This window comes from Panthera onca, chromosome C1 (assembly GCF_046562875.1).
Source record: "Panthera onca isolate mPanOnc1 chromosome C1, mPanOnc1 haplotype 2, whole genome shotgun sequence".
Classification (NCBI taxonomy): domain Eukaryota; kingdom Metazoa; phylum Chordata; class Mammalia; order Carnivora; family Felidae; genus Panthera; species Panthera onca.
Window position 1 is genome coordinate 46,287,768 of NC_138346.1, and position 16,429 is coordinate 46,304,196.

Genomic DNA, 16,429 nt, shown 5'->3' on the forward strand with positions numbered 1-16,429 from the left:
GATGAAAGGGTTGGACCAAATAGGGCATAAATTATTTTCCAGGATTTTTAAGATTAATAAGCAGTTATAGGAAATAATACAGAGAGATCCTAGGTAGCCTTCATGCACTTTCTCCCATTGGTAACAGAATACAAAAAACAAACAAACAAGCAAAAACTATCTTACAAATCACACCAACCAATATGGATATTAATATAATCAAGATACAGAATAATTCCATCACCACAAAATTCCTTCATCTTGCTGTTTTACAGCCACACCCTCTTCCAGTCTACCCTTACCATTTCCTTACACCCTGAAAATCACTATTCTGTTCTCCATTTCTTTAATTCTGTCATTTCAAGAATATTATAGAAATGGAATCATATAGTATGTAAGCTTTTGGGATTGACTTTCTTTACTCCATAATTATCTGGAGAGTCATGGAAGTTGTTGCATGCATTACTAGTTCACTCCTTTTTCTTGCTGAGTAGTATCCCATGAATTTGTTGTACTTGAATTTGTTTAGCCATTCACCCATTATCTGAGATATTTGTACTTTGGGACTATTACTAATAAGCTGCTATAAACATTCATGTGTAGGTTTTTGTGTACACGCACATTTTTTATTTCTCTGGGATAAATGCCCAAATGGGTAATGTTATAGTTGCATGTTTAGTGTTTTATGAAATTGCCCACTGTTTATGCCAGTGTTTGTACCAATTTATATTCTCATAGCTATGTACAAGTGGACCATATTTCCATCTCCACACCAACATCTGGTATTCCCACTATTTTTTATTATAGTCTTTCTAATAGTTGCATAGTGATCCCTCATTTTGATTTTAATTTGCCTTTCCCTAATGGATACCAATGTTAACATCTTTTCACGTGTATTTGCCATCTGACTATCTTCTTCAATGCAATGATCCTTCATATCTTATGCCCACTTTCCAATTTGATAAATTGTTTTCATGCTGTTGAGTTTTGAAAGTTCTTTGTCTGATGTAAGTTTGTAAATATTTTTTCTCATTCTAGGTAATCTTCTTATCTTCTTCATAAGGCCTTTCATGCATACACACAAATGTTATTTTTGATGAAGCCCAATTTGCCACCTTTTCCATTTATGAGTCCTGGTTTGGGTGTCAAGTCTGAGAACTCTGCCTATCCCTACACACTGAAGATTCTCCCTGTGTTTTTCTCTAAATGTTTATAGTTGTGCATTTTACATTTAAGTCCATGATGCATTTTCAGTTAATTTTTGTATAACGTGTGAGATTTTAGTCAATGTGCATTTTATTTACCCATGGAGGTCCAACTTCACAAGCACCATTTATTGAAAAGGATATCTTTTGCATTTTGCATGTGTTGCATCACTTTTGTGCCTTTATCAAAAATCAGTGGTATATATTTGTGTGGATTGACTATTGTGTTCTCCACTCTGTTTCGTTAATCTATTGCTCTGCCCCTTCACCAAAACTACAGTCTTGATTACTGTATGTATTAAGTCTTGAAATAGGGTAAACTTTTTTCTACTTTATTGGTCTTTTTCAAAACTGTTTTAGCAATTCTAGTTCATTTGCCTTTTTATATAAATTTTAGAATCCTCTTGCCTATACCTATAAAAAATCTTGCTATGATTTTGAAAGAAATTGTGTTAAACCTGTACATTAATTTGGAGAGAACTGACATACAGACTAGATTCAGTCTTCCAATCTATGAACATTGCATATCACTCCTTGTATTTATATCTATTTTTATTTCTTTCATAAGCAATTTGTAATTTTCAGCATATAAGTCCTGTACAAGTTTTACATCTCTGGTTAGATTTACACCTATGTATTTTTTTAAGCAATTGTAAATTTTTGTATCCATGTGTTCATTGCTCATATACAGCAATACAATTGATTTTTGTATATTTATCATGTATTCTGCCACCTTGTTGAACTCGTTTATTAGATCTAGGTGTTTTTGTTGGAATCTTTTGAAGTAATATTTCTTCTTTTACAATCTTTTGCTTTTTATTTTCTTATTTTGCCTTATTGCGAAGTCTAGAACTTCCAGGACTGTGTTTAGTAAGAGTAGTAGAGTGAAAATCCTTGCCTCGTTCTCAGTCTTGGGAGGAAGGCATTCAGCTTTTTCACCACTAAGTAAAATGTAACCTATAGTCTTAAATGTTCTTTGTCAAATAAAGTTTCTTATATTGCTATTTTTCTGAGTTTCTAGCCCTGAATGAGTGTTGATTTTTACAATTTTTTTTAAGCATTGACTGATATGATCATATGGTTTTTCTTCTAAAGCCTATTAACATGATTGATCACATGGTTGGATTTTTGAATGCTGGACAAGACTGTATCCCTGGAACACACTCTACCTGGTCTTGGTGTGTAATTCCTTTTATATATTGCAGAATTATATTTGCTAATAATTCATTATAAATTCTTGCATATATATTCCTTGGGGATATAGCTTGGTCTCTAGTTTGTTTCTTTTTCACTGTCTTTGTCTCGTTTGGTATTAGGGAATACACTAGTTTCATAAAATGAATTGAGGGGTGCTCTCATCTCTTCTGTTTTTTGAAATAGGTTGTGCAGGATGTTAATTCCTCTATAAGCATTTAATAGATTCCTCCAGTGAAACTATCTAGGCATGAAGAGTTTTCTTTTAATAAGTTTTAAATTATAAATTCCATTACCTTTGGTGTAAGAGGCCTATCCAAGTTATATTTAATGTTTGGTGATTTATGGTAGTATTTATCTCTTAAGAAATTGATCCAATTCATCTATATTGTCAATTTTTTGTGCATACAGTTATTTATAGTATTCTCTTATTGTTCCTTTGCTATCTGAGGGTCTGCAGTTAAATCTGTTTCATTCCTGACACTGGTAACTACTGTCTGTTCTTTTTCATTTTTACTTTGCTAATCTCACTAAAATTTAGATACTTTTATTATCTTTCAAAGAACCAGCTCTGTTTCTTTAGTTTCTCTATTGTTTTTGTTTTCAATTTTATTAATTTCTCCTTTTATCATTCTTATTTTCTTCCTTTAGGTTTGTTTCTAAGGACTTGAAATAGGAGCTTAGATCATTGACTTGAGACTTCCTTTTCTCTAATGTATTAATTTAGTTGTCATAAATTTCTCTCGGCACTGTTTTAGCTGCATTACACAAATGCTGATAACATTCTATTTCACTTATATACATTTCACTGCATTTTAAGTTTCCTTTGAGAAATCCTCTCTGACATACAGAATATTTGCAAGTATGATGTTTCATCTCCAATTTTTGAAGAATTTTGTTACTGATCTGTAAATTGATTTCCTTGTTGTTTCAATTTTTTTAAAAAATTTTTTTGTGTTTATTATTTTTGAGAGAGAGACAGAGACAGAGAGCACAAGTGAGGGAGGGGCAGAGAGAGAGGGAGACACAGAATTTGAAGCAGACTCCAGGCTCTGAGCTGTCAGCACAGAGCCCGACTCAGGGCTGGAATTCACAGACTGTGAGATCATGACCTGAGCTGAAGGCAGATGCTTAACTAAGCCACCCAGGCACCCTATTGTTTCAATTCCTTACGATATTTCAGATTTATTTTATAGTCCAGAATATGGTTTATTTTAGTACATGCTCCTTTGACACTAGAAGACAATGTGCATTCTGCTGTTGTTGAATGAAGATCCCTATAGCTATTAATCAGATCCCATTGGCTGATAAGGTTGATGAGTAATTCTATATTCTATATGATTTCCTTTCTAGTTGTTCTATTAATTTTGGGGAAAGTGGTAATAGTGAAGTCTTTAACTATAATTGTGCATAGTCTATTTATCCTGTGTTTCCTTTGAGTTCCATCAGTTTTTGCTTCACTTACTTTGCAAGTTTATTGTTTGGTTATACACATTTAGGTGGCCTTCTTGGTGGTATGACCCTTTTATCTTTATATAAAGTCTTTCTCTGTCTCATAATTTTCTTTATTTTGAAGTCTAATTTATCTGATATTAGTATACTTTTGCTTTAAGTAATGTTTATATGATATAATTTTTATATTCTTTTATTTTCAATCTACCTGCATCACCCATATCACTATATCTGCAACAAGTTTCTTGTAGAAAATATATACCTGGATTCGTTTTTTTTTAACTTGTTTTATTTTTTATTTTTTAAAATTTATATCCAAATTAGTTAGCATATAGTGCAATAATGATTTCAGGAATAGATTCCTTAGTGCCCCTTACCCATTTAGCCCAACCCCCCTCCCATACCCCCTCCAGTAACCTTTTGTTTGTTCTCCATATATATGAGTCTCTTATGTTTTGTCCCCCTTCCTGTTTTTATATTATTGTTGTTTCCCTTTCCTTATGTTCATCTGTTTTGTCTCTTAAAGCCCTCATATGAGTGAAGTCACATGATTTTTGTCTTTCTCTGACTGACTGATTTCATTTAGCATAATACCCTCCAGTTCCGCCCACGTACTTGCAAATGGCAAGATTTCATTCTTTTTGATTGCCGAGTAATACTCCATTGTGTATATATACCACATCTTCTTTATCCATTCATCCATCGATGGACATTTGGGTTCTTTACTCTAACAATCTCTTTTATTTGGTGTTTTTAGATCATTTACACTGAATGTGATTTTTGATACATTAAAGCTTAAGTGTGCCATTTAAATTTTTCTTTTCTGTCACCTATTTTCTCTATTTTCTTTTCACTGCATTGTTGTGAGTTTTTGAAATACTTTTACAATAAAAATTTGACTTTTCCATAGTACTTTTAAAAGTATCTCATTATATAGATTTTTAATGATTGCTTTAGGATGCATATTATATTTTTATAATCACAAATATATTTGTATATTTGTATAATCACAGTCTACTAGTGTTATCATTTTTCAGGTCAGGTGACATGTAGAAAACTTACCTCTTTTTACATCTCTTCAACTTTCCAGGTTATAATATAATTGCCTTATGAAAGGCCTATTTAGAATCACATTAGAAAGTATTTTTGTTTCTATTTTCTTTCTTTTTTTAGCTCATACCTCCCACACCCCCTCTCTGGTAATCATCAGTTCACTATAGTTAAGAGTTTGTTTCTTGATTTGTCTCTCTCTCCTTTTCCCTTTGCTCATTTGTTTTGTTTCTTAAATTCCACATAGAAGTGAAATCATATGGTGTTTGTCTTTTTTGACTCACTTATTTCGCTTAGCATAATACTCTGTAGCTCCATCCATGTCATTGCAAATGGCAAGATTTTATTCTTTTTTTATGGCTGACAACTATTCCATTGTATATTTATACCTCATCTTTATCCATTCATCAGTTGATCAACACTTGGGCTGTTTCCATAATTTGGTTAGTGAGGATAATGCTGCTATATACATTGAGGTGCATGTATCCCTTTGAATTAGTTTTTTGTGTTCTTTGGGTAAATACCTAATAGTGCAATTGCTGGGTTCCAGGGTACTTCTATTTTTAACCTTTTGAGGAACCTCCATACTGTTCTCCAGAGTGGCTGTACCAGTTTGCTTTGCCACCAACAATGCAAGAGCGTTCCCCTTTTGCCACATCAGGAACACCTGTTGCTTCTTATGTTGTTGATTTTAACCATTTTGACAGGTGTGAGGGAATCGCTCATGGTAGTTTTGATTTGTATTTCCCTGATGATCAGTAATGTTAAGCATCTTTTCATGAGCCTGTTAGTCATCTATAGTTCTTCTTTTGAAAATTGTCTATTCATGTCTTCTGCCCATGTCTTAACTGGATTATTTGGGTTGTGGATGTTGAGTGTGATGAGTTCTTTATACATTCTGGATACTAACCCTTTGTCAGATATGTCATTTGAAATATCTTCTCCCATTCTGTAGGTTGCTTTTTTGTTTTGTTGATTGTTTCTTTTCTTTCACGGTGAAGAAGCTTTTTATCTTGATAAAGTCACAAGAGTTCATTTTTGCTTTTGTTTTTATTGCCTCCAGAGATGGGTCTAGTAAAAAGTTGCTACAGATGAGATCAAACAGGTTGCTGCCTGTGTTATCCTCTAGGATTTTGATGGTTTCCTGTCTCACATTTATGTCTTTCATCCATTTTGAATTTATTTTTGTGTTAGAAAGTGGTCCATTTTCATTCTTCTGCATGATGCTGTCCAGTTTTCCCATCACTATTTATTGAAGAAACTGTCTTTTTTCCATTGGATATTCTTTCCTGCTTTGTCAAAGATTAGTTGACCATATGATTGTGGGTCCATTTCTGGGTTTTCTATTCTGTTCCATTGATGTTTATGTTCTGTTTTTGTGCCAGTACCATACTGCCTTGATGACTAGTGCTTTGTAATATAGCTTGGAGTCCAGAATTGTGATGCCTCCAGCTTTGCTTTGCTTTTTCAGGATTGCTTTGATTATTCAGGGTCTTTTGTGGTTCCATACAAATTTTAGGATTGTTTGTTCTAGCTTTATGAAAAATGCTGTTGGTATTTTGATAGGGATTGCATTAATATGTGTAGATTGCTTTGGGTAGTATAGACATTTTAACAATGTACATTCTTCCCATCCATGAACTTGGAATGTTTTTCCATTTCTTTGTGTCCTCTTCAATTTCTTTCATGAGTGTCCTAAAGGTTTTTTAAAAATTATTTTTATTTTAGACAGAAAGCAAGAGAGTGCAAGTGGGGCAAGGGGCACAAGGAGAGAGATAAAGAATCATAAGTAAACTCCATGCTCAGTGTGGAGCCTGATGTGGGGCTTGATCCCACAACCCTGGGATCTTGACCTGAGCTGAAATCAAGAGTCAGGCGCTCAACCAACTGAGCCACTCAGGTACCCCTGAGTGTTCTATAGTTTTCAGAGTACAGATACTTTACTTCTTTGGTTAGGTTTATTCCTAAGTATCTTATGTTTTTTGGTGCAACTGTAAATGGGATAGATTCTTTGATTTCTTTTTCTGCTGCTTCATTGTTGGTGTATAGTGCAGATTACTGTACATTGATTACATATCCTGTGACTTTGCTGAATTCATGTATTAGTTCTAGCAATTTTTTGATGCAGTCTTTTGAGTTTTCTACATAGAGGATCATATCATCTGCATATAGCGAAAATTTGACATTTTCCTTACCAATTGGCATGCCTTTTATTTCCTTTTGTTTTCTGATTGCTGAGGCTAAGACTTTCAGTACTGTGTTAAATAGTAATGAGAGTGGACATCCCTGTCTTATGCCTAACCATAGAGGAAAAGCTGTCAGATTTTCCCCTTTAAGGATAATATTGGCTATGGGTAATTTGTTCATGGCCTTTATGACATTGAGGTATGTACCATCTACCCCTACTTTGTAGAGGGTTTTTATCAAAATTGGATACTGTATTTTGTCAAATGCTTTTTCTGCATCTATTGAGAGGATTGTATGCTTCTTATCATTTCTTTTATTAATGTGGCGTATCACGTGAATATTGAACCACACCTACAGCCTAGAAATAAATTCCACTTGATTGTGGTGAATAATTCTCTCAATGTACTATTGAATTTGATTTGCTAGTATCTTGTTGAGAGTTTTTGCATCTGTGTGCATCAGGGATATAGGCCTGTAATTCTCCTTTTTGGTGGGGTCTTTGGTTTTGGAATCAAGGTGATGCTGGCCTTGGAGAAGGAGTTTGGAAGTTTTCCTTCCATTTCTATTTTTCAGAGTAATTTGAGAACAATAGGTACTAACTCTTTAAATGTCTGGTAGAATTCCTGGGGGAAGCCATCTGGCCCTGGACTTTTATTTGTTTGGAGATTTTTGATTACTGATTCAATTTCTTTGCTGGTTATGGGCTGTTCAAATTTTCTATTTAGTTCAACATCTTCTTACTTCTTGATATGATGAGTGATTTTCAACTGAATCTTGCCTATTTTGGATATTATATTATAATACTCTGGGGTGCCTGGGTGGCTCAGTTGGTTAAGTGACCAGTTGAGATCAAACCCCATGGCAGGCTCTGTGGAGAATGCTTTAGATTCTCTCTCTTCCTCTCTCTCTACCCCTCCCCCGCTTGCACTGCCTCTCTTTCTCTCTCTCAAAATAAATAAATAAACTTAAAAAAAATATTATAAGGGTGCCTGGGTGGCTCAGTTGGCTAAGCATCCAACTTCAGCTCAGGTCATGATCTCACAGTTCACGAGTTTGAGTCCCGTGTTGGGCTCTGTGCTGGCAGCTCAGAGCCTGCAGCCTGCTTTGGATTCTCTGACTCCCCCTCTCTCTCTGCTTCTCCCCTGCTCCTGCTCTCTCTGTTTCTCAAAAAATAAATAAACGTTAAAAAAAATAAAAAAAACAATATTATAAGACTAGAAATTATTTAAGCTTAGTGTTTTAGTGGCTTACTCTGACACAATTCCAGTAGAGGAATGGGAATGGGGAGCACTACTTCATTACTGCCTGGTGAAGAAGGAAGTTCAGCTTCCTCATTTGGACTCTCTTCCTTATTGCTTGGCCGGGTTGGGTATTCTAGTTCCCCATGTGATCCACAATGATCCACAGTACTGAATTCCAGTCTTGTGACATACTATGATCGGTTTTATCTGTCTTTCAAACTCAACAACTTCACAGAAGTACTCAAAAGATACAATGAGTAGATAAGACAAGAGCCCCAATAAGAGCCAATGGGCTCTGGAACAGGTCACAGTTATGGAAATAATAGAGCATGATGGGATGAATGCTACAATGACAATCTAAGGTCTTAAATTTGAATCTGATTCTGTTACTACCTAACTTTGTAAACTGGTAAAGTCACTCAACTCTCTGGCCTTGGTATCGTAAAGTAAGCAGAAAAAGTTCTGCCAAGTGGGTCATAATTTCTTTTCCTGTTTTAATCCTCCATGATTAGTTATTTAAAATGACAATTAAAGAGGATGGCATGTCAAAATTCTACATACATATCAAATGAATTTTATAAATATAGTCATTATTACAATTAAAGCAAATAAAACCTTGAGGTGAAAATGATATAATAAAATTCTGATGAAACATAGCCTCTTTGAGTTCATGAAAGTCATGTGCACTTATAATTGGAGAAATATCTTGCACCTCTTTTCAGAGTCCCAACTTCCATCTACCTGCAGCAGAATCAGTTGGTGAACTTGTTAAACATAGATTTCCTGAGCTCAAGCCTCAATCAAAATGAACTTGTTTTTTTAAGTGGAAAACAAAGAGCCCTCCTTTTATACCCATTAATACTGTAAGCCACTGAATTAAGTTTCAATAAATTATTTTCAACCTTCAAGAAAAAAAGAAGCTAATATGCTATATCCAAAGAGAATAATTGGTCAAGGAATTTAAATTCTTGAAATCAATGACAAACAATTACAATTCGGGTGAAATACAGTTTATACTTTTGAAACAATATAACTATGCAGGGATTCTGGCAAGCTTATATTTTAAATTATCCAATAAGTCTGGATGAGGATCAAATAAAAACATGTGACACAAAACTATAGGAAGGCTAATATTTATAATTAATTATAATTATGAATATTTCAAAGGCCCCAAGGCTGTTTATTTCTACATATAAAGCAAGAAAGAAGGACAACTGAGTTTACTGCCTGGTGTATGTGGTAAATGGTTATGATATCTTACACATAGAAGCTGAAATCCAACAAATATCAACTTTCATCTTCTCAATCACATAGAGAAAAACATCTGCAAATGATCATGCTCTTAAAAAACACTTGGAATATTAAATATAATGCATTCATTCAATAGGATAAATTTCAAAAACAACTTGTACTTTATTTTATATAAAATGCTTTATTGTGCATATAATATTGTCATATGGGTGAACATATTTTTCTGATGAGATGTTCCATAATGTTCATTAAATTCTCAAAAAGTACTATGATGCCAAGAAGCTTAGGACATTAGTTTGCATTTTTAGAGCTTTAGAGCTTAAAAATACATATAATAACTTGCTCTACTTTTTGTAAAATTTTCTATATGGTCCTTTTTTCTTCTATAAGGAAAAATTTATTGAACATCTATTGTCCACCTAATGTAGGAGTTATATGGACAAATAAAAAGGTATTTAAGATGCTCAACTACTCGAACCAGAGAAATAAATTACATACGAGTGATAATATTATTAATCCTTTGCTATTTTTAACAGCATGAAAAATAAGCAATAAATGAATTAAGTTCTTTTTTTCATCTAAGTCAACAATGTTGTTGAGGTTAGCTGTTCTTCCTTCATTAAAGCCATTAATAGCTGCAATGTGTGTTTGGAATTCATACCTTATGTTTTAGAACAGGACGTCAGACCAGATTATGATTAGCATTGGCTTATGCTTGTAATCAACACATGGGGTTTTCTGAAGATTCCAGATGATTAAAAGAACTATTGTAGGACTTAACTTTAGAATTCCCTAATTGATTTTACTTGCTGAGAACATTAGATTACATTCACAAGCTAACACACATGCACGCAGACACATACTCATGCATATACAATTCTATTCATTATATTAAGTTCTCTAAGTAACAAAAATCAAGAACCAGCTTTTCAAAGTACTGGAGATTTTTTTAACGGAGCCATACAGATTTTATTTCCTGCAGTTTAAAATAGTTACTTTTATCATATCCATCACATTTTAGAAAAAAAATACTCTGCTCACCATTACTCTTTGCATTATGTGCCTATTACCAAGCTACATTTGAGATTAAAGTTAGAAATAAATGATTATAAGAGAAATAAATGCATAACATAAGCAGGCATGACGTTCTAAGGAAAGAAATCTGCATGCAAGCTTGTGCCCATGAACATGAGAATTCAGTTAGGGATGAAATCCTGAAGCATATTCTCATGACAGGATGAACCTATTAGTGTAGCTAAGTATTTGCAGACCTTATTCATTTCCAAATACTTTACTAATGCCGGAAACAAGACAATTCCTGGCTTGTAAAACAGAGCAAACCACCCTAAAACATCTGGCATACTTACACACTTTTCGCTGTCAAATACATAGCACAAATGTTTATTTGACTCAGAATCTTTGCATATGAAAGTGAATATCCTCTTGTCAGTTTTATCATCAGCACAAAATGATATTCTATGAAGCTGGCAATTGTGTTGGACTTCCTGTGAACACAAATGGAAATAAACAGTTGAAGAGATTCTTGTCCATTTTCTGAAATACCAGCTTGTGTTATACTTGACTTTAAAGGTGAAACAATCATCTGTCAAACTTTGGTTTATAATTACATACACCCAAATTTAAACAAATACGTAATGGAGATGGACCTCCTAACTCAGATTAAACGAAGGCAGTCATCTCAGTAGGACTTAGAAGACAAGAAGCAAAATACAAGAGAATCAGGGGTGCCAGGACTTTCTGAGCTACAAGGGATCTTAAGAGACAATTACTTTGAACCTTGAAATTTTATTTAGAAGGACATTAAGGCCCAGAGAATTAAGATACTTCTGGAAGGTTATATAATTAGCAGGACCCTTTTTAACCAGAACATTTTCATTTTTTCTTACTGATACTCACTAGCATTACATAACTTCATCTGCACACAATTTCATATGAAACATACTATCATTTCATCCTTAGTTTTCATATCAAATTGTATTTTACATGTCTTCATCAGGAAGGTGTATACATCCAGCATCTAAATTACTGAATCAACTCTCCTAATCAGAAAGATAAACACTGCAACTATACACATATAATATATATAATAAATAATATATCATATGATACATATATTATATAATAGTATAAAATAAATAATATATATTATGTATTATATAATATGTATATTATATAATACATAATATAATAATAAATAATATATAGAAATAAATAATACAATAAATACATTTTTATACTGTCACAGTTATATATATTATATATTTTGTAACTATAGCATCTGTCACTACATCTTTCCAGGTTCAGAGTTTGATGTGTCAGCTTGATGAGATTTGATCACTCTGATTCACATTACTGCTCATTAGACTAAAAATGAGTACATAAGGTATACACATAAATATTAGGAGGATTTGTTTATAGCACTGTATTCTTTCCCTGTGTATAAACCAAATGATCAGTCATCAAGAAGCATGAAAATTAGAATGAGGAAGTATACTATTACTATATGATTATAATGTTTTTGTCATTACTAGATAGCCTGATCCATCCATTTCTTTTTTTTTTTTTTTAATGTTTATTTATTTTTGACAGAGAGACAGAGACAGAGACAGAGCATGAGCAGGGGAGGGGCAGACAGAGAGGTAGACACAGAATCCGAAGCAGGCTCCAGGCTCCAAGCTGTCAGCACAGAGCCCGACGTGGGGCTCGAACTCATCAACTGTGAGATCAGGACCTGAGCCGAAGTCGGATGCTTAACCGACTGACCCACCTAGGTGCCCCTGATCAATCCATTTCAACAGCAGGAAGGAACAATGTCAGAAAGAGGGGCTCAACTTACTGAGGCCTCTGATGACATCTCTCCTTTCTTGTGATTAGTGCCAAGATGGACAATGACCACATTTTATGAGACTGTCTTTGTATACTTTGTCCGATTGACCAGTCTCTTTCTCACAGACTTTATTTTTGTTTTAATGTTAACATAGTCAATCAAACAATACCCAGGCAGACTGTAGTTCCCAAATGCTGACATCAGGTCTACACCAGTTTATTAATTGTATAATCACGTTAATGATAGGGGCACCTGGGTGGCTCAGTTGGTTAAGCATCCAACTCTTGATTTCGGCTCAGGTCGTGATCTCACAGTTCCTGAGATGGAGCCCCATGTTGGGCTCTGTGCTGACAGCCGGGAGCTTGCTTAGGATTCTCTTCTTCTCCCTTTCTCTCTGCCCCTCCCCAGCTCATGCTCACTCTCTCTCTCTCTCTCTCAAAAATAATCATTTTAAAAAAATCATGTTAATGATATATAGAAGAAATACCATTATAATATGGACAGATAATTCATTTTTTTTTCCATTTGAAGGAGAAATCACAAGTAACATGAAAACACACCATTTACATAAGCTGGTGGTAAAACACAGTCCCTTGTTCACTCACCAACCAGTATGGTCACAGATAGCCTTTGGCAATAACAGTTGAGAATCATCATAATTTTTCTTTAAATTAGCAGAGTTATCTTCCTACAAAAGAAGACTGAAAAGCTAAAACTTGCAATTTTATTATTTTAGTGAATTTTTTGTTGTGATAGATCTTTATGAATTTTAAATGTAGCACTAATTTTTGAAGAGACAGGACAGACTCAAGAACACAATGTCACAGTGAGAACACAATTAAACTTTAACACTACAGTATTTTATTGGAGTTGGAACAAAAAATAAGTAAATCCCCAATTCACCTATACCACCTGTTTCAGTACTGCATAATCCTCATTTGAAGGACAAGTAAGAAAAGCAGAAAGGGGAAAAGATACAGACGGAAAGATATTGGAGCAAATTGAGATTGCTTTTCACTTCTATTTTCATCCATCCAAATGGCATAGAAAAAGAGCCTATTTTCTATGAAGTCCATGTTAGATTAACAATGAATTTTTAAATCCTGCCCCATACATGTATATTTTACTATAAATAAACTTATTTTAGGAACATAATATTTTTTAATTACGACTAAATAAAATAAATATACCAAAATAAAATGAATGACAGATTTTGTTCTGATTCACTTAGGTCTCCTCAAATAGTAGCTCCTAAATACACGTCTGCACACAAGCTGTATCAGAGTCACATGAACAGGTGTCTTTAGTGTTTTTTTTTTTTTCTTATGATAGAGATACTCAGTCTAGTTCTGCAGATTCTGGATCTGAAAATCCTGAGTGGACTCCAGCAATCAGCATTCTCAGGAGTCTCCTAGGGGTACTGATATTCACCAAAGCTGGTAAATCCTTTTTTGTTTGTTTCTTTTTTTAAAAGATTTAAAAAATGGTACATTCTATATATGGGTAAAGAGTCAGGTACTCTAACGTTCTTATGCAATATATTGGTGAAGAGTCAGATACTCTTATGTTCTTATATAATATATGTGAAGAGTCAGGTGTTCTCTATTCAAATGTAATACAATTGAATTTATAAGGCATTTCAAAGATTTAAGACTCCCAAGATTGCCCTTTGATTTGTTAGCAATGAAAAAAGAGATGGTTCTTTCCTATTAAAATCTTGGAAAATCTATGCTTTTAGGGAAAAATTCAATTGGGTCTTTTGAAAATTAGCTATTAATTATAGAAACTGAGACTTTGGGATAGGGAAGAAAAGCTTTGGTGCTATTGATTGGGTAAGGCAAAATATGATGCTCAAAAGTCAATTGGCTAATCGCATTGGTTGAAGCCCACGTCACTGATGTTTTGTAAATGGGATTTAGGTTAGGGGAGGCTTGTGCATCTGACAGTCAAAAGTTTAGAGAACAGAGTGATAAGGTTGACAGGCTGTCAATGGGCAACTCACGGTCCTGGAAGACTCACTATGGGGGACTTTAGAATCACCAACTAATAACACTGAACTATATTTGCATTTCCATAATCCATCTGTCTCTCTTTTTACACCCCAACCCCCGCATGTTAGTTAGGTCATCTTGTAGAACTTTTGTCTTTATATTTTGTGTTCTTCTGAGGATCTGCCATTATTAAACTGTCAATTCTAATTTTTTTTAATGTTTATTTTTTTGAGAGAGAGAGAGAGAGACAGAGTGCAAGCTGGGGAGGGGCAGAGAGAGAAGGAGACACAGAATCTGAAGCAGGCTGCAGACTTTGAGCTGACAGCACAGAGCCTGGTGCGGGGCTCAAACTCACAAACCATGAGATCATGACCTGAGCCGAAGTCCAACGCTTAACCGACCGAGCCACACAGGCGCCCCTAAACTGTCAATTCTAAACAATAAAGTTTCCTCTGTACACTGCATTTAATCATATTTGTATTTTTCTAAATATTTAAATTTTATATCAGATGAAAAATCTGAAGCATTCTAAATGTTTAGTAATAGGAGAATGGTTTAGTAGATTATAATTTATACATTCCAGTGTTGGTGAAATTTTTATAGCCTAGGATACAGTATGGGCAGACTCAAATAAAAAAGGACAAGAGCACATGTTGATGATACATAAAGTGCATTATCAGCCCTTCTTCTCTCATGGTGTGCTTAACAAGGCCTAAACATTCACGTAAGAAATTGAATTAATTATTAATTATATACACATATACTTTAAAACTGTTATGAGGTCTACATGGCTTACGAGACATTTTAAACACAAATGACCTGTTCTGACTGATCATTTGCCACTGTATAGCCAGTTAATTTTAAAAAAGGAAATGCAGGACTGGGGCATCTGGGTGGCTCAGTCGGTTAAGCATCCAACTCTTGATTTTGGCCAGGTCATGATCTCACAGTTCATGAGATTGAGCCTCGTGTCGGGCTCTGCACTGACAGCATGGAGCCTGCTTGGGATTCTCTTTCTCCCTCTCTCTCTGCCCTTCCCTCGCTCTAAATAAATAAACAACTGGAAATGCAGGACTAAGGCTGCTTTTCTTTTTAATTGCAAATAAGACTACACATCTGGTTTCATTGTCACTCGGTAACTTATTCCTCAGCCCACTATTCTTTCGTAACCACCATTTGCCTCATGAAGTAATCTGAGCCAACCCACCTGTTCAGTAAATTAGGCCTCATTTTCAACTACTCTGTTTCCCAGTAAACTATATATATTCCATTATGGTCTTAAATAGATCTTCGACTATTCTCTCACCACTTCTTTTCTTTTAGCTACCTCAGCAGCGGTTAGTGGGGAAGAGCCATCACCCAAGCAAAGTCTCTATTTCTTTGTTTCTTATTTAATATTGAGTGCGGCTCATGGGAGGAAATTAAACAGGGTATTTGTGGGAGGCCTTAAATTCATGGCTTGAGAACTATGAAGGAATGCCATTGTTCTGTAGTTTGGACAATAACTGTGGGTACATCCATGCCACAGTCCAGTTCTCCTCACATATATTAAAAATGTAAAACTTCCATGGAAACTCTGATTCAGCATGCTAAGATAAGGCCTCAGAACTTATTTTTGCAAATGTCAGGTATTTTTTACGCAAGTATTCCATGGACCACAGTTTGAAAAGGAGAGCTACTACAAGCAGACTATGCACCACGCCAGAACCTCAAACTTCAGGTGCGTGAGAATTCCTGCATGACTTCCTAAATTGTATAGATTCCAATTCAGTAGGTCTGCAATGTGCCTGGGAGTCTGTATTTCTAACAAGCGTCCAGGTGAAGCTGATCATGTTGGTCTGCAGACCACACTTTGAAGAGCAAGACATCGTCAGACATCGCACATAGATGAAGCGACCAAAGGCAAGTTACAGACCCATGAAAAATGGTTTCATAATCTGTTTATAGGCCAGGGTTTCCTTAGGCCTTCAGATCGAATTAATTTTGTCAGTAAGTATGCCACGGTGTCAGAGGAAAGCATTGACAACATAT

General features: G+C 34.7%; 2 protein-coding genes across 11 annotated transcripts in view; both read right to left on the bottom strand.

Moving 5' to 3' along the window:
- COL3A1 (collagen type III alpha 1 chain) overlaps positions 1-1,352 on the bottom strand; it is a 355,595-nt gene extending 354,243 nt beyond the window's left edge. The window contains exon 1 of the mRNA XM_060622307.3: positions 1,287-1,352. Coding sequence (XP_060478290.1) covers positions 1,287-1,337 — 51 coding nt within the window. The 5' untranslated portion in view covers positions 1,338-1,352. The remainder of the gene's footprint in view (positions 1-1,286) is intronic.
- Positions 1-16,429, bottom strand: part of GULP1 (GULP PTB domain containing engulfment adaptor 1) — a 270,309-nt gene that overhangs the window by 31,499 nt on the left and 222,381 nt on the right. For all 10 annotated transcript variants that reach the window (XM_078451105.2, XM_078451110.2, XM_078451109.2 and 7 more), the window contains one exon: positions 10,927-11,064. In XM_078451105.2, coding sequence (XP_078307231.1) covers positions 10,927-11,064 — 138 coding nt within the window. The remainder of the gene's footprint in view (positions 1-10,926; positions 11,065-16,429) is intronic.